Below are 24,426 nucleotides of genomic sequence, written 5' to 3'. Positions count from 1 at the left end.
CAATTTTTTTGGTCACTTAAAAAGGGCACTAGAACTTTTCATTTCCGTTAGAATGAGCCCTCTTGCAACATTCTAGGACAACTGGGTCGATACGATCACCCCTGGGAAAAAGAAAAAAAAAACAAAAAAACAAAAAAACAAAAAAACAAATAAACACGCATCCGTGATCTACCTTCTGGCAAAAAATACAAAATTCCACATTTTTGTAGATAGGAGCTTGAAACTTCTACAGTAGGGTTCTCTGATACGCTGAATCTGATGGTGTGATTTTCGTTAAGATTCTATGACTTCTAGGGGGCGTTTCCCCCTATTTTCTAAAATAACGCAAATTTTCTCAGGCTCGTAACTTTTGATGGGTAAGACTAAACTTGATGAAACTTATATATTTAAAATCAGCATTAAAATGCGATTCTTTTGATGTAGGTATTGGTATCAAAATTCCATTTTTTAGAGTTTTGGTCACTATTGAGCCGGGTCGCTCCTTACTACAGTTCGTTACCACGAACTGTTTGACAAGAAAAAAGGAATGGGAAAATCCCATCGTTAAACCATCAGGGCATAACAAGCACACGACTATGGAAATCACTAGGCGCATACTACTAGCAAAACAAGTTCTACAGCGGGAATTTCCAGATACTTAAACGTTCACTACGTGATTTATTATCATGCTCATTTATGAGGGCATTTAGTACTTGAGACTATCAAGATTATTTATAAAATACAAGTTTTCAACAACGGTAGTATTCTAAATAAAAAGCCAATTCAAATCACCTAGGTAACACCGTTTTTGAAAAAAAAACGTTAGTTCTGAAGTGGCGCAGTAGGATTGATCCCTACGTGGTAATACGAGACCCGGAGTTTACTCTCAGCTATTGCACCACATCGGAGGGTACGGGACTGAATTCTGATTATAATATTACGCGGGATGTCTCTAAGACAATCCTTACAGGAAGTAGAAGAAGACCCTAGTAAAAATTAGCTAGACTTACATTAGTCCCAATTACGCCGATTGGATTAATCTTTTTCGTCTTTTCGACTAATTGAGGCTTACCTGGGATTGCTGACTTTTTTTTATTTTATTTTTTTTAGCAGAACTTAAAGAAGGTTTCGGGCACAGTTGTGGCATTTTTATTGTGGGGAGGGGTGGACATCCAGATAGTCAATGGGGCAAGTGCTATACAATATTTTTTTCAAATTATTGGCGGGGCAACTGCCCCCTTTGCCCTTCCCACAAATGACGCTACTAGAAGGTTTGCCCTTTTGCAAGAAGTGATGTTCTTTGGTATAATTTCTCATCTATTTATTTTACTCTTAGTTTCCGATAAATTTGTCATTTTCTGCACCTTCTTGAATTTCAGAATTTGTTATGATTAAAAATTAGTATCTATTAAAACAAGAAACATCTTTGCCTAAAATGAATATTTTTAGGGATAGATTGAAAAATAGAAGCTTAGAATATACAATCCATGGTCAAATCCAGACGAGTCAGATTACTCTATTCTCAGGTATAACTAATAGAGTGTGTCTAGGCTATGAAAAAGGGCTGTGAAAAATTCACTGGATTATCATTTGCTTACTTGGATAATATTAGATAGTAGACATTGACGTTTTTAATAGGAGGCATCTAAAATTTTAAATCTCCTTCTACCCTTTGCTTAAGCACGGAAAAGTTTATATTTTAAGAAAACAACTTTGGCCCCAAAGAAGAAAGTAGAAGATTTATTTTAGGCCAAATGCCCTTCCCCTGCTACTCACAGGTTAATTAAATTCTTCAACAGAAAAAAGCTATCATTAGATTTCTGTGATTTGGTTGCGAGATCAAGAGTTGGATCAGAGCATGTTTGAAAAATATTTGACGACACTTTATCTGCTTGCCTGAAGTCTTTAGGGAATTGTCCAGAGCGTTTAGTGTCACTCTCCAGAGTGTTAGAAACTCTATTTGAGCAACAAAAAATAGTTGCTTTTTAAGAGGCTTCTACAAAGCACCATTATGTTTTAACCAGATTAATGAAAGTACAGCTATCTGGTATGTCTGAAACATGGTGGACTGAAAGGCATAATTCCTTAATGAAGTTCATGGTAGAGCTCCCTAAAATCGTGGAAGCTCTTGAGATCATTAGCGAACGGGCAAAGTGCATAACTGCAGCAAAAGAAACATCCTTATTGACTGCTTTCACATCTTTTGATTTGATAGTAACTATTTACATTCTTAGTAATATATCTAAACTGATATTACCGCTTAGTCGGCTATTTCATAAGAAGGGATGGAACATTGCGTCTGCAGTAAGCCGTGTTAAAGGCCTTTTTACCGAGCTAAATGTCAAGCGTTGGAAAAGTGAAACTAAATAGCAACTGATATAGGCTTAGAAACAAAAGCTAAGAGCTCATATGGCACTTGTGACGAGGTCAGAAGAGCCAAAAGCCAAGAACTCCTATGGCATGAGCTTTAGCAAAACTCTAAGCATCAATAGACTGATTTATCAGAAAAATCTGGGCCTTATTGCCGGTCGGGATTTAACATAAGAGCTTTGAGACACGAGGTCCTTCTAAATATAAAAATTCATCAAGATCCGATGACCCAATCGTAAGTTAAAAATACCTAATTCTTTGCGATTTTGCCTCTCCCTTCAGCCCCTCAGATGGTCGAATCGGGGAAAAGGACTTTATCAAGTCAATTTGTGCAAGTCCCTGACACGCCTACCAGCTTTATCGCCCCAGCACGTCCAGAAACACCGAACTCGCCAAAGCACTGGACCCCCCTAACTCCCCAAAAGAGAGCGAATCCAGTTCTGTTACGTCAATCATGTATATACGAAATTTGCTTATTCTACCCACCAACTTTCATCCCGATCTCTCCACTCTAAGCGTTTTCCAAGATTTCCAGTTTCCCCCTCCGACTCCCCAAAATGTCACCAGACCTGGTGGGGATAAAATAAGAGCTCTGAGACATGAGTCTCAGAGCTAAGATCCGGTCGCCCGTTCTTACGTTAAAAATACCTCAATTTTTCTAATTTTCCAAATTAACACCTCCCCTCCAACTCCCCCAAAGAGAGCAGACTCAGTCCGGCTATGTCGATCACATATCTAGGACTTGTGCTTATTCTTCCAACCAAATTTCATCCCGGTCTCTCCACTCTAAGCGTTTTCCAAGAATTCCTGTTTCCCCTCCAACTCCCCCAATATCACCGGATACGGTCGGGATTTAAAATAAAAGCTCTTAAAGACGAGGTCCTTCTAAATATCAAATTTTATTAAGATCAGATCACCCATTTGCAAGTTAGAAATGCCTCATTTTTCAATTTTTCCTTGCCCTCCAGCCAATTTTCATCGTCCTAACACGTCCGGAACCACCAAAGACGCGAAACCACTGGATATCCCCCAAAATACCCCCAAAGAGAGTGAATCCGTCACAATCATGCTAATCACGTATCTGGAACTTGTTCTTATTCTTCCCATCAAGTTTCATCCCGATCTCTCCGCTCTAAGCGTTTTCCAAAATTTCCGGTTTCCAAAATTTCTGTTTCCCCCTCCAGCACCCTGTATCCCCGGGTCCAATTCAAATTGAAAATAGAGCATCTGAGACATAAGATCTTTCTATATATCAAGTTTCATTAAGATCCGATTACCCATTCGTAAGATAAAGATACGTCAATTTTCACGTTTTTCAAGATTTCCAGTTTCCCCCTCCAACTCCCCCCAATGTCACCGGATCTGGTTGAGATTTAAAATAAGAGCTCTAGAGAACAAGATCCTTCTAAATATCAAATTTCATTAAGATCTGATCACCCGTTCGTAAGTTACAAATACCTCATTTTTTCAATTTTTCCTAATAACCCCCCTCCACCGTTTGTAAGTTATAAATCCCTCATTTTTCAATTCTTTTCGAATAGCCAGCATCCCCAACTCCCCCAAAGAGACGGGATCAGGTTATGTCAGTCACGTATCTTGGACTTGTGCTTATCCTTCCCACCGAGTTTCATTCTGAACTCTCTACTCTAAGCGTTTTCCAAGATTTCTGGTTCCCCCCAACTCCCCCAAAGACACTGGATCCGGTCGGGCTTTAACCCGACCGCATCAATAGAGCATCAATAGATTGAATTAAAAGGAAAATCTGAGCCTTAATGCCGGTTGGGATTTAAAATAAGAGCTTTGAGACAAGAGGGTCTTCTAAATATCAAAATTCATTAAGATCCGATGGCCCACTCGTAAGTTGAAAATACCTAATTTTTTCAAATTTTGCCTCTCCCTTCAGCCCCTCCAATATCACCGGATATGGTGTTAAGTCAGTCACGTATCTTGGACTTATGTTTATTCTTACCACCAAGTTTCATCCTAATCTCTCCACTCTAAGCGTTTTCCAAGATTTACGGCTCCCTTCAACTCCCCCCAAAGACACTGGATCCGGTCAGGATTTAAAATAGGAGATCTGATTCCCATCAAGTTTCATCCCGATCCCTCCACCATAAGTGTTTTCCAAAATTTTAGGTTTCCCCCTCTAACTCCCCACAATGTCACCGGATGCAATCGGGATTTAAAATAAAAGCTCTGAGATACAATATCCTTCTAAATATCAAATTTCGTTAAGATTGGATCACCCGATCGCAAGTTAAAAATACCTCATTTTTGCGAATTAACCGTCCCCTCACCCCTCCCCAGATGGTCGAATTGGGAAATGACTACTTTTAATGTAATTCTGTCTGGTCCCTGATACGCCTGCGAAATTTCATCGTCCTAGCTTATCTGGAAGTGCACAAACTAGCAAAACCAGGACCGACAGACCGACAGAATTTGCCATGGATATATGCCACTTGGTAAATACCAAGTGCCATAAAAACAGTCCCAAGGATACGGAAATATAAAAAGAATTGGATTAAGGTGCAATCCAGTTCACGCTAGAAATATTATAAACAGTCAGTTTTTATTCATGTTTTGGCCACGATCATTTTGGAGTTAGAAAACCGTTCTCAGTGAAAACAGTGGACTCTTAATGTCAGTATTTTCTTACCAATAAATTTTATGGAAACAAACAAACAACAATTCCCTTATATGATTCACGACATGTCAGAGTGATATTTGCCTCTCTCCCCCTCTCCCCCCTGACAAAATGCATCCTTTACTAGCAATAAGGGATTCTTTTGCACCGTTAAGGGTTCACATGCGATCCCAGAGGCATGGTTGCTTTTGCCGCTTCAAGTATATGACCTATGCTTCAAAAACTACTCCGAACATTCTGTGAACTTGATATTGGAAGTCTAATTTTAATTAAAATTTAAGATAATACCTAGAGATAAAGCATGCACTATATTTGTCATGCTAAGCTCATCTTTGAGATTGCATTAATTTATTTCAAAAAGTCTTCTTGCCATCAGAAATACCGATTCGGCTTGATACTAAAAAGACCTCACTAGACTATCTTAATTGACAGAGCGTGCATAAGATTTGACTTTTAAAAGAACATACACTATCATTAATTTAGCTCATACATATGGTTTGAATATATACTTTTCTTTTGTTTAATTTTATTCTTTTGAATTCGTTCCAGATCAATTTCATTACAATATGCAAAACATTGGAATTATCTCTAACAAAATTGAAACGATAAAATCTAGCTCACTTTAGCAACAGGCAATCCAAAATAAAAAAGGGTTAGAAAAGAAGCCAAGGCTGAAGGCAATAAGAACGGCCAGCGATTTCAACTGGGATTACCTTGAACTCAATTTTTTTAATTAATCAATTGGTGGAGAATGAATGTAGCTTTTCACCAGTTTAGACTAAAACTGTTTATACCAGTTTATACTATCTGGCTCTAGCATTCAGCTGAGTAAACTCACAAATTTACCTTAATTGGTACTACGCTAATAATGACCTAATTGGGTAAGCAATATACAGTTGATGAAGATGACTATTGCAGGGCGCTGCTTGAAAGCGGCTGGAATTTAATCAGAAGCGCCATTTGGGCATAATCTTGGAGTGGGCATGAACTCCATCTACCCCCTTCCCCCCGATTCACTTCGTGTCACGTAAGAAAAATGCAGGTTTTAGCAGCACATAGATCAAATATTCTAAGTAAAAACGCATTTTCAGCACCCGTGTGTTGCTTGGAAATGTACTGTAACCGAAGGTGGAACTCAGCCACACTGACCTCTAAGATTAATTAAACAACGAAGAATACAATCAACGAGGTTAAGTGATTAAACTGAAAGTGGAAAATTCAACCAGACTACAGGCTGGCATTCCTCAGCGAGAAACTTTCTTATTTAAGTAAACAATACGTCGGTGAAAGTAATCTTCATTGCTATGTAACCAAAATTACAAGATTGTAACCAAAATCTCGGTTTTCCTTCAGCAGAAATCTTCCAGATCAAATATATTTACAAAAAGGAAAAATATAACAAGATAAAAAAATATTACAACACTCAAGGTAACAAGGGGAACCGCTGAGGTTTCATTTTTGCAAAATCATCAACAAGCTGCTCGTAGTCCAAATTTTTTACTAAGTCCTTCTCTGCAAATATCAAAAGGTGACTGAGAAGGTCATCTCCTGTTGTAGACCGCAGGTAGTTTTTCACTATTTCTAGGCTAGAAAAAAAACGCTCATAGCTGGCTGTTGTCACAGGAAGTGTGGCAGCAATACGAAGTACTTTAATTACTTCTGAGTAAGCCACTGGTTATGCCTGAAGATGGTCGACAATGTCTAGGAATTTTCCAGCTTTTTCTCCTCATCGAGCAAGAAACGCTTGGCAATACCAGCTTGAGATTCAAGAAGAATGTCGTCGATATCCAGCTCGCCGTAAAGAGCAGAGAAACGCTTGAGCAGCTCTGTGTCCATAAACTTGGTCGAGCTTGGATCCAAGGATTCGAGTGTACTCAGCACTGGCAAGTTATCTATGAACATTTTGTCAAATTCGGCTAGTAGACAGTCAAAAGTTTCGAAGTATTCACGCTTCATTTCATCCGCCAAAGTAGTAGTCCGATTTCCAGATTCGATGAAATTTTTTCCTAGCGTAAAAGTTGTCACAAATTGTTTCAGATGCTTGGTTATCTTTTCAGTTCTTCGAGGTCGTCCTTTCTGACCAACAGAGGAGGGTCTAGTCGCGGGTTCATTCACAGCAGGTACTTCGATTTCGAGTTCTGTTGCAAACTCTTTAGCCTTCTCGGAAAGTGATAAGAATGAAGCATCTGAACGTAGGTCGGTGAGTTCGCTTCTTGTGGCCGGAATCAGGGTGCGCGATCGAGAAATAACCAAGTCGACGGCCTGGAGATGCTGAGACAGCGAGTTTGTCACTCGCATAACTGCTTCTACGTAGTGCAATTGGAAGATAACAAGAAACGATTCCATCTTATTCTGGAGCCCAGCTGCCTGTGCCCGTGCTTCGCCGTCAGCTCCCTCGCTTAAAGCAGACAGTACAGCTAAAATGCATTCATATCGGAGTCTAACTTTCGATATAGATCGATACCAGTAAGACCATCGTGTGGCTGCACTTCTTTCCAGCTCCAGAACTTGCAGTTCGGCAGCTTTCTGGGCCTCAACAAAAAACTGATGCTGAGTGTTGCTGTTGGAAATGAATGTGTATAGAGACTGGACCAGTGAGAAAAAAGAACCAACAGTGCCGACAGATTCAACGCAGCTCGCAATGACCAAATTTAGCTTATGTGCATAGCAATGAATGTAGAATGCCTGTGGCGATTTCGCTCTCAAACGAGCTTGAACACCGGAGAATGGTCCGCTCATTACGCTTGCTCCGTCGTAGCACTGCGCGACACAGTGGTTCCAATCGGGTCCAATTCTTGTCACTGTGTCATGAATGAAATTTGCTAGACTTTCAGCATCCAGGCTCTTCATGTGATAGCATCCGATCGGCCTTTCTTTTACTTTTCCTTCGTAGAAGTACCTAAGAAGAATGGCGAGCTGCTCTTTCTTAGAGTTGTCCTTCGTTTCGTCGACCAGAACGGCAAAGTATATTTTTTTTTCCGATGTTTTTAGTTACCTCTAGCCTCATTTAGCCTAATCTGACGTTCTTCATAACTTTTCGACTTCCATAGCTGTCTTTCCACTTGCTATAGTCCTTTCTCAACATTTTTAGTCTCCTCCAACTTTTCTTAGGGTATTCCGACTTCCATATTCATTTTCCGACCTTCTTTGTTTTCCCAAAATCCCCTAGGCTGTCCAAATTTCCTAGTTCCTTTTTGACACTCGTGGTGTCCTCCAGGCTAATTGTCTAGCTCCAGGATAGCTCCATTTGGCTTTCTTTACTGTCTTACGCCTTTTCCAGCCCTTTTCTGATGTTTTTGGTTGTATATATGACAATCCTCACTTTTGGGTATTTTCTACAAAGGGAAACCCGGTCAAAATCAACTTTACAATTGAACGTTAAAATTAAATAATAGAAAAAATTCATAATCATAAACCAGTTGAAAAATGAGTGGAAGCAAAGCTTACAGGGGGCAATATTGAGAGAGGAAGAAGTAAATTAGATTTAGCAGAGACGTACACCACTCTCTGCAGGTTTTGCTAGTTGTACTATCCATCAATATCTAAGTACAAAATTGAGCATTAAGGAAAGATAACATATTATACTAACAAGCACAACAGATATGGAAGATAAAGAAGGGAGGTTAATCTGGATGGGAAAGCGTAAAATCATTGAAGCAAGAAACGAATTTTCTTTTGGTCGGAGATGCCACCGTTTGCTGTCTCCGTATGAACTTTTCAATGCTCTGAAAAAAAAATCGATTTGGTCGGAACGGTGTGAAATTGTGCATTTTGTTGTCAGAACTGATGTCTTATGTAGCATCTAATACGGAGCGAAAGGCACCTTAGTGACATATATGTCACCAAGTGACATATAGCGATCACAAATTCTGTCGGTCTGTCTGTCTGTCTCTCCCGGGTTTGCTACTTCAGGCACTTCCAGGCAAGCTAGGACGATGAAACTTGGCAGGCGTATCAGGGACTGAATCAGATTAAATTAAAAATAGTTGTTTTCCCTATTGGACCATCTGGGGGGAAGTGCGGGGCCGGTTAACTCCGAAAAAAAATATAAAAAATGAGGTATTTTTAACTTATGAAGAAGTGACCGGATGTTCATGAAATATGCAACTTCGAAAGATATCGTGTCTCGAAGATCTTATTTTAAATCCCGACCAGATCTGTTGACATTGGGGAGAGCTGGAGGGGGGAAACCAGAAATCTAAGAAAATACTTATAAATGTCGTAGATACGTGACTGACGTAACCGGACTGGATCCGCTCTCTTCGGGGGAGTTTGATGGTGGGGTTCACTGTTTTGGCGAGTTTGGTGCTTCTGGATGTACTAGGACGATGAAAATTGTTAGGCGTATCAGGAAGCTGTACAAATTGACTTGAAAAAGTCGTTTCCCCCGGTCTGACATCTGGGGGGCTGAAGGGAGAGGAAAAATTAGGAAAATTGAGGTATTTTTAACTTAAGAGTGGGTGGTCGGATCTTAATTAATTTTGATATTTAGAAGGACCTCGTGACTCAGAGCTCTTATTTTAAATCCCGACCGGCATTAAGCCTCTGATTTTCCTTTTAAAGCAATCTCGTGATTCTTAGAATTTTGCTAGAGCTCATATCATATGAGCTCTTGGCTCTTCCGACCTCTTCACAAGTTCCATATGAGCTCTTAGCTCTTGTTTTCCATCGAGATTCCAGTTGTGTACTTTTTATTTTGATTTGAGGAGTTGTTTCGGGTCTCCTTTCTAATATTCTCTCCAATTTCCTTTCGTAATGAAATTCTGCTATCAAGATTAACTAAATTAAAAGTAATCATTCCTGAACCAGCTTCAACCCACGCTAAACAATTTCCCGTATGACAATTGCTCAAAAACCGTTTTTAAACTTCTGGCTACTATTGGCCGTGGTCTAAAAATTAAAGATTTACAGCAAAATTTTATTACGTAACAATTTCTTTCTTTAAATTTGTTTATGGACAACTACTAATAAAACCTTATGTTTAGGAAAAAATTCCGATGAAATGATTATTGTATGAAATACATTCGATTTAAAGTAATAGGAACTTTATTTTTCAAACACCAAAGAGTGGGAAGCAATCTTGACTTTTTTTAGGTCTAGCGAAATTGTTTTAGAAATAGCCGTTTTCAGGAACTTATCCTGCAAAGGGAGCCAAAACTGTTTCATCCTCAAAATTTAAGACTTTAAAAAGAAATCTATAGTTAAGATATTAAACTGTTAAAATTTTTGTTACTTGCCTGTAACAAAACTTGAAACACATTCAAGAATTACCCTGTGTAAGGTCTGACAATACCCGTTTTGCCTCTCTGGAATCGGTTATAATTTTGTTTACTTTGAGTGAGAAAAACTACGATGTAACTATATTTTAACTATATATTCAACATATAGAGGTGGTTAAGGATTAAGTTAGGTTAGGTTAGATATTTAATATAATGCGTTCTGCGCGGCCTGCTTTCCATAATTCTTTGTCTTAGTTTCCACAATTTGTTTCTAAAGTATTATTTTATCACCATATTTTGATATATTTCATTAGGATTAACCTAACTTCAATTCTTGGGTGTGTTTCATTTAACAGACAAGTACCAATTTTTCTTATTTAATTAAAAAAGATTGAGATTATTTTAGTGGTTATTTGGAATGACAACGAAATTTTACAACTTCTATTAAAAACACTCTTTAGGAAACAGATCTGTTAAAATGATCATTCATGAAATAGGTTACGTTTAAGGTAATGCAAACCAACAAAGGTCAAAGAAGGTAGAGACAAGGTTACTCCTTTCACTGCAGTAGTCCGTGAGCTTTGTGTTACCTAAGGCGTCACAAAATAATCATACAAACAATCAACTAAAATGGACCAAATTCCCCCTCACTCTCGAAATTTGAAACTAAAAAAGAAATTCCTAGTTAAATTCTTAGATGCCTTACAGATATAAAAAAAAATAGCATAGTCTTACGTTAAAGTAATTAAGTAACTTATCATGATTAGTTACCATAAGTTCTTATCATGATTATGACACGCGAAATTCAGATAATCTTGTTCATGAGTTTCGGAATACTTCCAGGTCGGCTCACGTCATCAGATACATAGCACAGACTGTCCGGAATCCATTCCCACAGCAAGTTAAGGAATCAGAAAGTCTACCTTTGCTGAAAGGTCGCCTCAAGGCCCATCTTTTGAATAATTAGTAATGTTGAATATCTTAGGCCAAGAGAAGGGTTTCTCCCCCCCCCCTCAATTATATTAATTTAATCATCAGTTTGTTGTTTTATTTACTTTTTTGTAGTTTATATATCTTATTCATTTATTTTTTGATAATATGTGAAATATTTTAAAGAAATGGATTTTATTAGATGTCAGCTATGATTACAGGCCATTGTGGCCTCTTTTTTTGCTGATGAATGAAAGTTTATAGCATTGTTTTTTGGAATAAAGTTACCTTCCTACATAAAAAAAAACTCGCTCTCTAACAATGGAAAGGTTAATTTTGCCATCACTCTCTCCAGTGAGAAATTCCCCGACTCATCATACCACAAATTCTCTAAACTGGTTACGCTGCTAGACACGGAGCTTTACGGACTCTCGTAAGGGATTCATTTAGGCCAATCTGCATAAAAAACATTATCATAAATTCTTAAGTTTTTTCTTCTGGCGCCTGGTGTCCTGTTATGACTAGTTTTAATTTACATAAAGACGTTTTTGCATAGCTTATGCTCTGTTTCGACCTTGCCTTTTGGCATGGTCGTATACCCACGGCGCCAAATTTACTCGTTACACAACATATGACGTTCGTACTACCACGAGGGTTATACCCAAGAAAAGTTTACAAATCTTCTTAATTTTCTTTCAGATTCCAAACGATTAAGATCATACTGTGAATTACTAAAAGGAAATGAAATATTTTATTGGTGTTTGTACATTTTTCACAATTATAACCGCTATTAGTGGCTCTGCTCTTCCAATATGGGAACTATTATCACGCGAAGAAAAGGTAAGAAAGCTATTCAAGTTACTAATTCTTATAATGCAATTTTGGTAACTCGAAGGTTAGGTCCAGAAAAGTATGGATATACGTTCTCTTTGATTTCAAATGCATAATCCGAGATGCTTTTGGTTATGATCTTAGGTTACCGGTACAAAATTGAACTCGCAGCGACAAGAGTAATAACTTTCATGCAAAGAAGAAAACAATACGATACGGATAGGTACCACTACAGAAATAAGATGTTTTCATTGGTCAACCGAAATATCTCAATAAATCTCTAAACTGTGAATCCTTGTAAATACACTGTAAAACATTAGCACTGTTGAATTTATTCAGGATATATTTATCAAATGTTTTCTTTGACAGAAACAATGTCTCAACGAAAATACATGGGACCAAAGCTTTTACTATGGCTAGGTATCTTTCTGTTATATACAAAAAAAACATTTTCCCAAGATAACTTTACAATATTCTACGTACAAAATTGTAGTTTTCCGCCCCAAAAGCTCTGCAGGCAGGCACGCGCGCGGGATTAGTAAATTGAGGACAAAAGCTGATATTGCATTTTCAAGGGTTTAATACTTGGGCTACTGTTACAGTTTCAGGATTTGTTCTCATCAGTAGAAAAAATTGTTGAAAAATCAGATTTTATCTATAACGACAAATACAGAGAAACGCCGCGGCAAATAAACGGATTATAATATAAAGTGGCAGTTTAACTGGTCACTTGAGCGTAGTCAGATGAAGATAACCTTTTTCTTATCTAATTGCTTCATAATCAAAGGTCTTTCTAATGTTTTCTGACATTGCTTAAATGATTCAGTTCTTTATGTATGGACGGCCAGCTGTACAAAGTTTGGAAAATATTAATGATTAAAAAATAATATTCTTAAGAAAAATAATCCTTGGCATTTTAAACTATTTGAGAATTTTAGGCTGGATCCTAATCTATCGAAAAATGCAACTTTTGTTGTTACTAATGAGTACCTTCTTATTTTTGTTACTAACGAGTACTTAAAAACTAATCAATCAAACAGTGGTATTATATATCCTTATGTACAAAGAGACTAACTGTTGTTAGTTAAATTGGGTGTTTGAATGACCTGATTTTAAGAGGGCTGATTCTTGGCGTCTATCGTAGGTGATCTTATGCATAGACACAAACATATATATATATATATATATATATATATATATATATATATATATATATATATATATATATATATATATATATATATATATATATATATATATATACGTATATATATATATATATAATTTCTTCACGTAGTGCAAAATAATCAGTTTAATTTCTAAGAAAGTTATTTGTGTGGGGGGGATTCAAAAAGCCAAGCATCACTGCTTAGCTATGTTTAAAAATAGTTCTTAGTAATAACTAAAATAATTTAAATGTAAGGCCAGAGGAGTGTGAAACTTGAGGCAGGACTAAATCCGAAAATGGCGCTGTTATGATATTGAAAGCAGACTGGATATTTTTAGCATAATAGAATGGAGATCCTTGAGTTCAGCCAAGTACTTGCAATAGTTTAAAATACATAGTAGCTGTATTTGGTGTATCTTCGTAATTTACATAAAAGTATTTAATTATAGAGATTATTACCTTGGCAGTTATGTTCGCAGAGACCAAGGCTATTGCATATATTTTCTTAATCACGGTCCCTAAAAATAAGTACATATTGCAAATAGCATTAAGACTTTGGCAACATTTTATCTGTCACTCTTTTCTCTTTTAATACAAGTCAGCGGACACGAAGTGAAATCTGGTAGGGATGAAAACACAAGACTCTAAGCATAATAATATTCGTCATGTAAATTATTGATTGCACATCTTGATGCTATAGCTATATATGGTTAGGATTAAACTCGACGCCAAAAGCAATTCTTCTTGGCTCCTTTACGTCATTAGGTAGAAATATATTCATTAAAAATAGGTGATTTGAAATGTATTTTCATTCCTGTGGAAATGACCAGCACATTTTTTTCCATCATCACTAATGAAAATCGTCATGTGACAACATGCTTGGAATTGGCTTGAAGCTGAGAGGTAGTTCTAGGCAATTCGCGAAGCTTAACAGCACAACTTTTAAGATAAAACCTAAAAATATGCGTCGTTTAGTGTAATAAGAGTACCATGCGTCGCCAAAGCATGAGGTTTTGTTGACTGGTATCAGTACAAACCGTTCAGAATTTTAAAACAGAGCTCAGTCGCATGAAATTCTTGAATAATATCTGAATGAGACAAAACTATTCCTTTTCTTATGCGGAGCAGCTAGGTATCCTCCTCCCCTTCTGCAACGCATGTCCGTACCGCGTAGTTACCATTCTGTAGGAGTTTCTGCATAACATTTGGGGTAAACGGAATTTGAATATTGTTTACTATTGCAAATAGCAAAACAACAAACAATTTTTCTTATTTTCTAAATATAAATGGTGTTTAGCGTCTACCCTCAAGAAGAAATGATGAACTGAACCCAAGCTATGTGGTTGTCGTGACTGTATAAAGAATCAAAGCGCGTAATTGGGATAATTTTGCCTCGAATGTCGTTAGCTGATAAAAGCAATGTGCCAGTACAAATACATTCGTCAAAGCAGCAAAAAGTAACAAAAAAGCAACAGTCAAAAATACAAAAAAAAGTAAAAAATTACGGAGAAGTTCTAAACACCCTGCAATTTAAGGAGGGTTTCATGGATTCTCTCCTCATGTTGTGTACGTGACTAATTGTGTGACATCGCGATTTTACTATTAATTTGAATAATTCATCCAAAAATCAAGCACATGCTATAAACAGCATGATTCCACACTTTTGTCTGGAATTTGAAGAAGCAAGGAAATTTACGATCTGTTGTCCATTTTGTCGCCTTGGAATTTTAAATCTAAAGCTGAATTTCATTATTTCTCTTTTGTTGGAATAAATGAAGGGTAATATATTTTAGTTGTATTAATGGTTTATGAGGCGCCAAGCTTAAAGGTCTATCTATGACAAAAAAATATATATATTTTACTCCCTGTCGCGGTTGAGTACAAGTGCTAAATAATTTATCTAAGATTATCTGGGTTTTTGTTGTTGGTCAAAATTGGGACAGGCTTTAATATTAACAATAAGTTCTTTGTTTCACTGTTATGTAAGGAACGACTAGCTAAATTAGACAGTTTTATTAGTAAATAAATATGATCAAAGAGGCCCAATGTTGTTTAAATTATATGGGACGGGTTAACACATAGTATAGTTTTGTTTTTAATGTATTCGCAATAATAATTAAAGTGGATTCAGTATCAATAAATTTTTACTCTAAAAAAATCTACACCCAAGAATTTTGTCAATAATCTTCTGATATTTCTATAACATTTCATCAATTATTTGAATAGCTATGGAACAGTTATTACAAGGGCCATTGCACTTTAATAAGCAAATATTTACTGATTCCTTGTAATCATGGTGTGAAAGTACCGTCACATTGCACGCAGTTTAAGCCAAGCCAAAGGAGTAAACAGGAACTAGTAATTAGAATCAAATTTGGAAAAAATTAGCTGTCGAAGTACACCTACCTTCAATGGTTTGCTATTACTGACTCGATAAACACTACAGTTAGTTATTCTGTATAGTTAGTACAGACAGTATGTACAGTTGGTATTCTGGGAACGCAAAAAAATTGCTTTTAGACAATTTGACCACTCTTTATCAAAAGACTATGAAAACTATTTTCGTAGTTCTAATATGGACATCAGATCTGGTTTTCTGCTCATCTGTATCCTGCATTGATGGGGTCTGAGATATGGCTCTCTGGGCCAAACATTTCCAAAAATCTTTGGTCAATCGTCTCTTTAATAGACTAATATAGCCTGAAAGATAAAAACAAGTTCTATTAAAAAAAAACACTTTAGAAGCTTGAATATGCAGTAATGTAATTACAAATACCACAAGGCATTGATTTAGCCTGAAAAGGAGTGGAAGGAGGCTGCCAACTATACCGGGAATCTTAGCACTAGATTTTGCACTAGATCACTTTCCCCCTCTCAGGATACATTTATTTTCTTACGCTACAGACACTTAAAACATTAATTGCTAAAAAACATCAATAATACCAAATTTTTTTTTGAACGTATACGGCTCAGTTGCATTTATAGCCTATACCATAGTATTTAATATGTTTACATTTGTCATAGCATCCGATCAAACTAAAAAGCAAAATTCTTCATTGGATTTGGACATACAGATTAGAGAGAACAAAGAACTCACTTAATACTGTAACTTTTAAGTACATTGACCTTTTAAAAATTTTGGACGACTTTTTCACTCGTGGATACTTTAAAAATATATATATATAAACCTGAACCCATAAAAGAATGCAATTTTCTTGTGTCAATAAATGTGAGGGGAAGGTTTTATAAAGTAAGTCTAAATATAAAAAAGGGAAAAACACTCAACGCTATTAGTATAATAGTTTGTCAAGAAGAGATTAACCTTTTTAGGTATCTGGTTTTGGGTTTTTTCAATTTTTTATTGTATGCATCATAGAGGTATAGGATAAAAACCGGCTTTGGGACGACCTTCAGACTAGACAATAATCGGGTTGAGAACCAGTTAAAACTTCGATTTGCGTTTATAATGCATTCTTCCTCATTCTTCTGTATTTCATAATAACTTGGAAAACCTGAATTAGAGCTTTTATTTATTTATGTCTTATTTAATTGAACTCTAAAATTAAAGACAAGTAGTTTTCTGTCTAATTTACTACCATTACCTTATAGCCTTCGTTTTTAAACAGAGCCAAACACAACTTCAAATAAAACTACGTCATCATAAGAATTTCTAAGTTGAGGTCTGGCTGGATCACATCAGATAAAGCTACATATTTTGGAACACAATAAAACATAGGATTTTCTCCTTTTAAAATTCTAATAATTCTAATTATGTTTTTCTTTTCAGATGGGCCGTTTGTTTTATGTCTTCGTGCATTTAGTGGAACAGTATTGTAAAACATCTGATATTCCAGGTAAGTGAATTTATTTTATTCGCTTGTTATATAAAAAAATTTTCATTCATTTCAATTCACTGCAAAACCCGTCTTTTTTTGGTGAAGAACATTCAACTAAAAACGACACAATGGAAAATATAATTAATGTGTAAGAAGTCCTTAAAATATGTATGAAATATTAAAAGCACCTTAATTTAATGTGGATGGTATTAGTAACCATTACAAAAAAACATCAAAAAATCAAAAATGACTTGTACAATCATTAAAAACTATTTCTTAAGGTATTTCGTGGAAAATCTGGTATCTGAGGGGTACCGTTCTAATATATAATATACACTCACGCGAGTACCAAACAAGAAAACTTGCCAAGCAACTTCATTAACCAAACAATTGCTTTGGCTCGCTTGCAACAAGAGTTTCTCACTCTTTGAACAATATTTCTCAATAGTCTAAACCTTAGGTTTTTGGGGTCAAGGGGCAAAAAAGTTACCTAGGTTAGAATAGGCTACGTATTTAATGTAATAACTCTGGGCGGCCCCCCTTCCATAATTGTCTGTGGTAGTTTTCATAATTTTGCTACTGAAGTATTGTATTTTTATATGTAATAGAATAGCATTGAATTTGTGTATTATGTAATAGAACAGTACCATCGGAGGCACTGAACTGTATATTGATAGCTGTGCAAAGATTGAAGCTGACAGTATAAGCTGCCCCAAGTGCCATTGCTGGTGGGAGGCAGCACGGCCAGGATTCTTTAAAACGGTGAATATGTTGTTCGCTTGCTTCTTCATTTAGTATTTTCCAAATAAGGGGGCATCCCGTCTAATTTACTCCTGGTGCCGTCGACACTAGCAACGGCCCTTTGTACCTTAAATATTGGTTTCACAAAAAGGGAGAAAATATGCCTACCATATGTCCTATATTCCTCGTCCTGTCAAAGGATTTATTTTACTTTCAAAAAATTATATATTTTTGAAAACAGGTTGATTATGCTGCTATTTTCATATTAAACCTTCCCCATTATAAAAATTTTTGCTTTAATAATTTACCAAACAACCTTATTTAAAATACTGGAAATTACATAATCAAAAAAATTAAGCAGAATCGTCTCCAGTTTATGTAGTCAGTCAAGAAAATACGTCAAAACGTTACTTAACTATTTCCAAATAGACTTTAAAAAGTAATACAAAAAATTATAAATGATTACTTAACAATATAAACCATCGAAGTTTACCTTAGCTAAGCTTATTAACGATAAAAAAAAATCCAAAAGATAACTAAAAATGCATAATCTCCAAGAAAAACTTGACGTTAAAAACTTTTCAACTTTTCAGAAATGAAATTCAGTTTCTTCACCAATTTTGACGAATTCAGCTATTAAAAAGAGAGGCAGGGATTGAATATCCCTTTAATCAATAAATTAAAAACATTATATATGAATTTAATCCTACTCAAATGTATGAAAGTAGATTTGTCGGCGTGGCCTTGACTTTGACCATTTAGTTAGGTTAGGTTTAGACCATGTATATGGTCTTCAAGACTTAACATCCAAATGAAATGCTATTGAGTATTTATTACCCAATCTTTGTCCTCCTTTTACGGTTTCTTAATGTTTTTTTCTAAATTATCTTCCACTTATTATTATTGTCCTCTTTTTCCAGATTGTACCAAAGTGCTGACACTTTACGGAATGTCGAACCTTGTCAATGATGATAATTTGGAGCTCAACTCACTTGACCCTTACCAGAAGAACGCAAGATCTATAAGTAAGTACGTAGCTAGTATAAAATAGCTGAAATACGGGTATATATAGTACGATATTCCGTTTGACTTGGCAACAGTATTACTGAATTTGGAAATGCCAGGAACCGGTGGCTCATTGGAATTCCAAAATATAAATTGGTTAATTTATGACGATTGAGTCCTTTTTTTACTTCTCATATATAACAAGCTGATAAGGCTGAGTTTTTACAAGCGTTTCTAAGTTGCACACCAGTTAAGTGTGAAATGTCTTCTTCTATCTTGGTTTATCTTTTTTCAGATTTATTTGATATTAAAACGATTTTCATTTAAAATAATCTACATTTACAATAAATCTATAAAAGAATAGCCAAAGAATTTGCTTTTATCGGTTCTATCGTGTTTTTTTTTTCTAAGAATTGGTGATTCTAATTAGGGCAATGCCAAAACAATTATATTACTTAAAATGCGATTTATTACCACCTTTGTGCTACGGTAAATTAATATAAATAAAATGTATATGTTTTGTAAATTCGTCTAAACTGGTGGTTTTGCTGATTACTAAAAGGTTTTTGAACTAGACTTATCAAAGCAACCCCGATAGGCTTTTAAAATATTCTTATTAAAGTAATCTTAAAACATTATTTAAAAAAGCATTCTCACATCACCTCACCAAAAAAAGAACGGCACATAAGCCTCTTAATTTCCTTAATATAAAATTGTATATTTATATCCTTTTTTCTTTGCAGTTTGGGAAAAAATCATGCGTGGTGAATTCAGACAACCCAGCAAAGGGGTCCATCTTTCAGTTAGCCAACATTTAGATGCTTCAGAAGGTATGTAATTTAAATTCTGAATATTACTAATTTCGCCGTAGTATTAAAGAAGTTAGTTTTGGCTGCAACCTAATATTCTGGGTTGTTAAAGTAACCTTTATATGACGTAAAGCAATTTAATTGCAAGAGTATTTTACAAGCCATTTAAATTAGCATAGCTGAGAATGTGCCTATAATCTAAAGATAAACATACTAATATTGTCATTTATTTAATCGAAGTTTCTATTTGTTTGCGAAGCAGGCAGTTGTTTTATTTTCTCTTTTTCGTTTTGAGTCACTGTTTTCTGTTCTGTGCAGTTATTACTGCATAGTGGGAATATTAGAAATCAATAATAAATATAAATAAATATTAAAAAATGAACTGAATTTGCATTGAAAAAGACAATATTTTATATAAAAAATTGATTTTTTTTTGAAAATATATAACTAACCTAGCCTACACAACTTTGCAATAGATGTGCTACCTAATTTTATGATTTGTTTATATTCTAGACATAGCGTTAGCGATTATGTTTTAATATCGTATCTGTTTTACTTCATTGTACCTACTGCTAGTATAGTTTAATTAAAATGTAAATTTAATTTTCACCCAGAAACACAATTTGACAAAAATATCTTCCCAAAGCCGTAAAGCATGCTTCTTTTTATTTATTTTTTTTAACCGATTATAGTGTAATAGTCCATCTCATAGATAATCGTTGATGCTAGTGTTCGATGATTGCTCGAGCCAAATTCTCGTACCAGGTCGTGTCGACTTTATGCATGATCCATCAATCACTTCTTTAAAGATACTTTTCGTGAATAAAGAATCTCACGGCTCCAAGAATAAAGTCTCCCATGTATCAAAGCGTATCTTAATCATCCATTGTTCGCTAGTAACAACAATAGAACGTAACCTTCTTATGCTCTCACAGCGTGTGGTCGTAACCTTTCTGACGTCGAATGATGAATTTGTGAAATTCAAAAAATACTCTTCATTCCTTTTAAGGAATTTTATCAAATTGACGCAACATGAATAAATGGCTATTTCAAAGTGAATGATCAAACATTGCTAACAGTTTCTGGTCTTTTGATACCATAAATCGATCACGTGGAAATGCTTTGAACCAAAGAGTGTATCTGAATGTATGTGTGAAAAAATGAAATTGTTTCCTAAGAGGACTTTAATGGTACTTGCTTACCCACTGGCCGTGATTGAGACAAAAACAATTTAGTGTCCATATAAAATGTTAGGTGGTATAGTTCTATTCATATAGCGAAGCTAAACTACATAGCTCTACACTGCAATTTTTACAATTGTTTCTTTCTTCAAGTTTAAAAAAAAACTGATCCCGCAACCAGTTCCAAACGTTACTTTAGTTCTAGTGTAAAATAATGAAATTATGACATAAGCCCGTTAGGTTTCCTCTCAATATAATTCTCTAAGCTCAAAGTATATGAATATTCAGTCATTGTAATGTTCATTATAATAATAGAACGTATTAAATATCAGGGACCTAACCTAACGGGACCGTCAGTTAGCAAGGTAACTGACGTAACCTTGATAATTAAACCCATTTAAAACGATCATAAGTTCTTAACACCTAAAGGGTTGCAAAAATTAAATATATCAGGCTGTTCTTTTTTTTTATTGTCTGATTCAATTCCGCCCTTTTCTCGGGCACCAGAGCCCACTTTGGTGAAATATCAATTTTCTTATTTTTTTTGTGTACGTGTATCCTTAATAAATTAACGGAAAATGAACTATTTGAAATACATAATTGTCTCAAATAATACTATGATTACTCTAAATAGGATTAACTATTAAATACTCGTTGTATCAAACTGATGAAGTATGAATAACCAAAAAATAAGCATTATTAGAGTCCAAGGCCGTATCCAGGGGGTAGGGGATTTAACCCCCCCCCCCCTCCCCTCAAAATGTTTTCCCGACTCGTAGAAACACAGCAAAAATGAATATAGATAAATTTTGTATGGGTGTTTTAAGGCTTTTTTGTGCAACCTCCCGCCGACAGAAAATGCTTTTGTAAAACCCACTCTGAAAAAAAATTCAGGATACTGCCTTGTTAGAGTCTCAAGGCTTTTTGAATCTGTATTCACATTATGCTATGCACTCATTAAATTCCCGACTATGACCAAAAAGATTGTCAATAAATAATATTCGATACTAAAGAAAAAGTTGGACGTTTATTGGTTAGACTAAATTTTTGTGATTACTTCTGTGTAAAAAAAAGTATCAGATGAAAAAAGACTAAACAATTCAATCAAAACGACTGAAAGGGGTTGCTGTCCTATAATTTTCGTATACCAATGGCATCATTGCTAATTTTTGGAGAGATAAACAACCTGGCCTTTTTTAAACCATGCCTACTACTTTATATAGGCTGATGGTATGGAAGCATTTAAAATCAGTAAAAGCACAGGAAGCTTGATTAGTGCTTTTGAATAAAGTTTTAAACCAGTAAAAATAAGTAGAAGTTGTTTAATCACAAGTATTTTTTTTCAAGAAAAAGCCCGGCTTCAGTAAGGTATAAACTTTGATTTAGCTATGTACCTGAATCTTATATGACTGTAGCCTATATGCAAATCCCTTGTTACAGATGAAGAACCAAGAAACAACAGCGTGTTCCAATCAAGACCTTATGAAGTGAGAGTGAAGCCTCCAGCAGGTTTTACCTATAAACCTGTGAGTGAGCCACAGCGTCGACCTCTCAGTGACTTCGCTAAACCTAGCAATGATTCTGATACCTCGGCAATACAACTATCAAATGGTTCTATTTTGCTACGCCCAGGTCGATCAGTAAAGTCAGAAAGATTTGGAAGATCAACTTTGTTGCGTCATTTAAAACAGTGATCATGATAAAACTTCTGACAATGTAAATAATGTATATTGTGTAAAGATTATTTATGAGATGTATATAGTTTACAAAGGTGTACAGATATAGAAATCTAGTCATAAAATATTTTTTTACTATAATGTGTTCTCCAGTAAATGAATTCGAAATAGCTTTGCACTTTTTATAATCTTTTTTAAGCCAGATGTTATCTACATGTCAAGCTACTTCATTATAAATAAATTTCTGCAAAATGATTATTTAGACTTGAAATGATTCAGGAGTGATAAAATTCAGAAAGATTTTTAAGGATCTCAAATAAGAAGAGTTAATTTTAAAAAAGTAGACCAACATCTGTATCGTACAACTTATTCTCAGAGATAAAATAAGTTATTCAGATAAAAATTTAGGAGTAAATTACTATAATTAAATTAGAAAAAATTTTCATAATAGGCTACTTGGAATTCCAATCTTTGAATGTCTTGTAGTACAATAAGTATTATCTAAAATTGTGTATTTGCAAGTTCAAAAGGCCGTGATGTGCAAATTTTATGCGTTAATTAATTAAATATTTATATTTATTTTTTGTTTTCTTTACTTTGACAAGAAATCTTAGGCACTCTTTTTTTAGAAGGGACTGTGATTGCATTGAAACCTTAACTAAGATCAATACTCTCTTAAATATTTTCTCTCTTACAATATTGGAAGCTACGGTTATGACGATAGTGGTCAAGTATGATTCTGAAGCACTCCGGAAGATGAAGGAGGATTTGTTAGATGTTTTCTTGAGAAATAGTCTAAGAATTTTTTGCTGCCCGTGTAACTGACCGTATTTCACACAGTAAGCTGTATGAAAATGTGGTTCAATCCTGCTTTCTATTGCTATAATGAGAGAAAGTTTTAGATGGCTATGACACGCTCTGAGGACGAAAGTGGCAAATTGCCAACGATCATCCTTGTTGGCCAACCATCTAGGGCCAAACGAAAAGCAGGTCATCCTCAAATTGGGTAGTATGAGGTCGTAAGAAAAGATTTAAGAAAATTTGAGCTTCCCGGGAAGGTTTAGAGAGGGAGGCTTTGAATAGATTGATATGGTGGGGGAGCGTGAGTAGCTGTATTGGTTTCAGGTGACTTGCTGTTGCTGCAGTGAGTTGTTACTTTTAGTGGTATTTTTTATAAATAAATCTAGGCAGACAAGACAATACAACGCCTGAAGAGAATTTTATCTTTTGAAAATCTAATTGGTTCTTTTGTGAGCTATGCTAAACCATCAAAAGGAACATTAATTTTTTTCTCCCAATAGCTTTTAAAATTTGGCCCCCTATTTCCCCATGATATTAATTTACTGAGTGTCATTATGGCGTTATGATGTATCACCTACACATAATTCAACCTTGCAAAGAAACTGCTTTTACTGCCATTCCAAGAATACTTTCTTGAGTATTTCTGTAGCACACGGACCCCACGTTTAAAACTTTGTATTTTGATCAGTTTGTTGATTGCTCATCTTTTTTTTAAGAGTTAAAATCTGGATTTACAAAGCATCTGAATGGCTTACTTTAATTTGGCAGGAACGTATCTGATCTGGAGTTGAACTAGTTGATTCAATTCTTTAAAATTTCCCTGGAAATAGTCAATTTGTCATAAAGCCACTTTCCAGTGAGCTGCTCTACTGGATGCATTTTTCTCCTGGTTGAAATTAGATCAGCTTTAAATTGTCAATCTATATATATATATATATATATATATATATATATATATATATATATATATATATATATATATATATATATATATATTATATATATATATATATATATATATATATATATATATATATAAATGTAGTATCCGTCTGTTACATGACCGTTATTACCGTCACACGAGTTCAAAAAATTGAGACTCTTTTTAAATTTTATTAAATTGCTTAAAATGTAAAAAACTGGTGATTGCACAAATATTTCAATATTTCAATTTGACAATGGATTAAAACAATTCGAAAATCTTAAAACAGAAAACCAAAAGTTTGAAGTTTAGTA

At 35.1% G+C, this 24,426-nt stretch overlaps 2 protein-coding genes across 2 annotated transcripts; one reads left to right on the top strand and one right to left on the bottom strand.

Moving 5' to 3' along the window:
- Positions 1-801: 801 nt before the first annotated feature.
- Positions 802-7,843, bottom strand: LOC136034597 (zinc finger MYM-type protein 1-like). The gene is made up of 2 exons (XM_065715903.1): positions 6,790-7,843; positions 802-965 (listed from the first exon to the last, which is right to left on the bottom strand). Exons 1-2 carry the CDS (start codon positions 7,841-7,843, stop codon positions 802-804), a joined length of 1,218 nt encoding a protein of 405 aa, XP_065571975.1.
- A 3,935-nt stretch (positions 7,844-11,778) lies between these two features.
- On the top strand, positions 11,779-22,968 carry LOC136031434 (uncharacterized). The gene is made up of 5 exons (XM_065711015.1): positions 11,779-11,982; positions 16,929-16,995; positions 18,639-18,743; positions 19,467-19,553; positions 22,154-22,968. Exons 1-5 carry the CDS (start codon positions 11,884-11,886, stop codon positions 22,405-22,407), a joined length of 612 nt encoding a protein of 203 aa, XP_065567087.1. The 5' UTR covers positions 11,779-11,883; the 3' UTR covers positions 22,408-22,968.
- Positions 22,969-24,426: the final 1,458 nt, after the last annotated feature.

The sequence above is a fragment of the Artemia franciscana genome, chromosome 1, assembly GCF_032884065.1.
Source record: "Artemia franciscana chromosome 1, ASM3288406v1, whole genome shotgun sequence".
Lineage (NCBI taxonomy): Eukaryota > Metazoa > Arthropoda > Branchiopoda > Anostraca > Artemiidae > Artemia > Artemia franciscana.
Note: the sequence above shows the minus strand (reverse complement) of the source record. Positions and strands in the feature narration are given on the sequence as shown.

Coding starts and splice junctions, on each gene's coding strand:
- LOC136034597 (XM_065715903.1), bottom strand. CDS start 7,843: ATGAAGAGCCTGGATGCTGAAAGTCTAGCAAATTTCATTCATGACACA. Junction 966..6,789: donor GCGTTTCTCTGCTCTTTACG/GCGAGCTGGATA, acceptor AATTTTTACTAG/GGTCTTCTTCTACTTCCTGT.
- LOC136031434 (XM_065711015.1), top strand. CDS start 11,884: ATGAAATATTTTATTGGTGTTTGTACATTTTTCACAATTATAACCGCT. Junction 11,983..16,928: donor TATTATCACGCGAAGAAAAG/GTAAGAAAGCTA, acceptor TTTTCTTTTCAG/ATGGGCCGTTTGTTTTATGT. Junction 19,554..22,153: donor ACATTTAGATGCTTCAGAAG/GTATGTAATTTA, acceptor CCCTTGTTACAG/ATGAAGAACCAAGAAACAAC.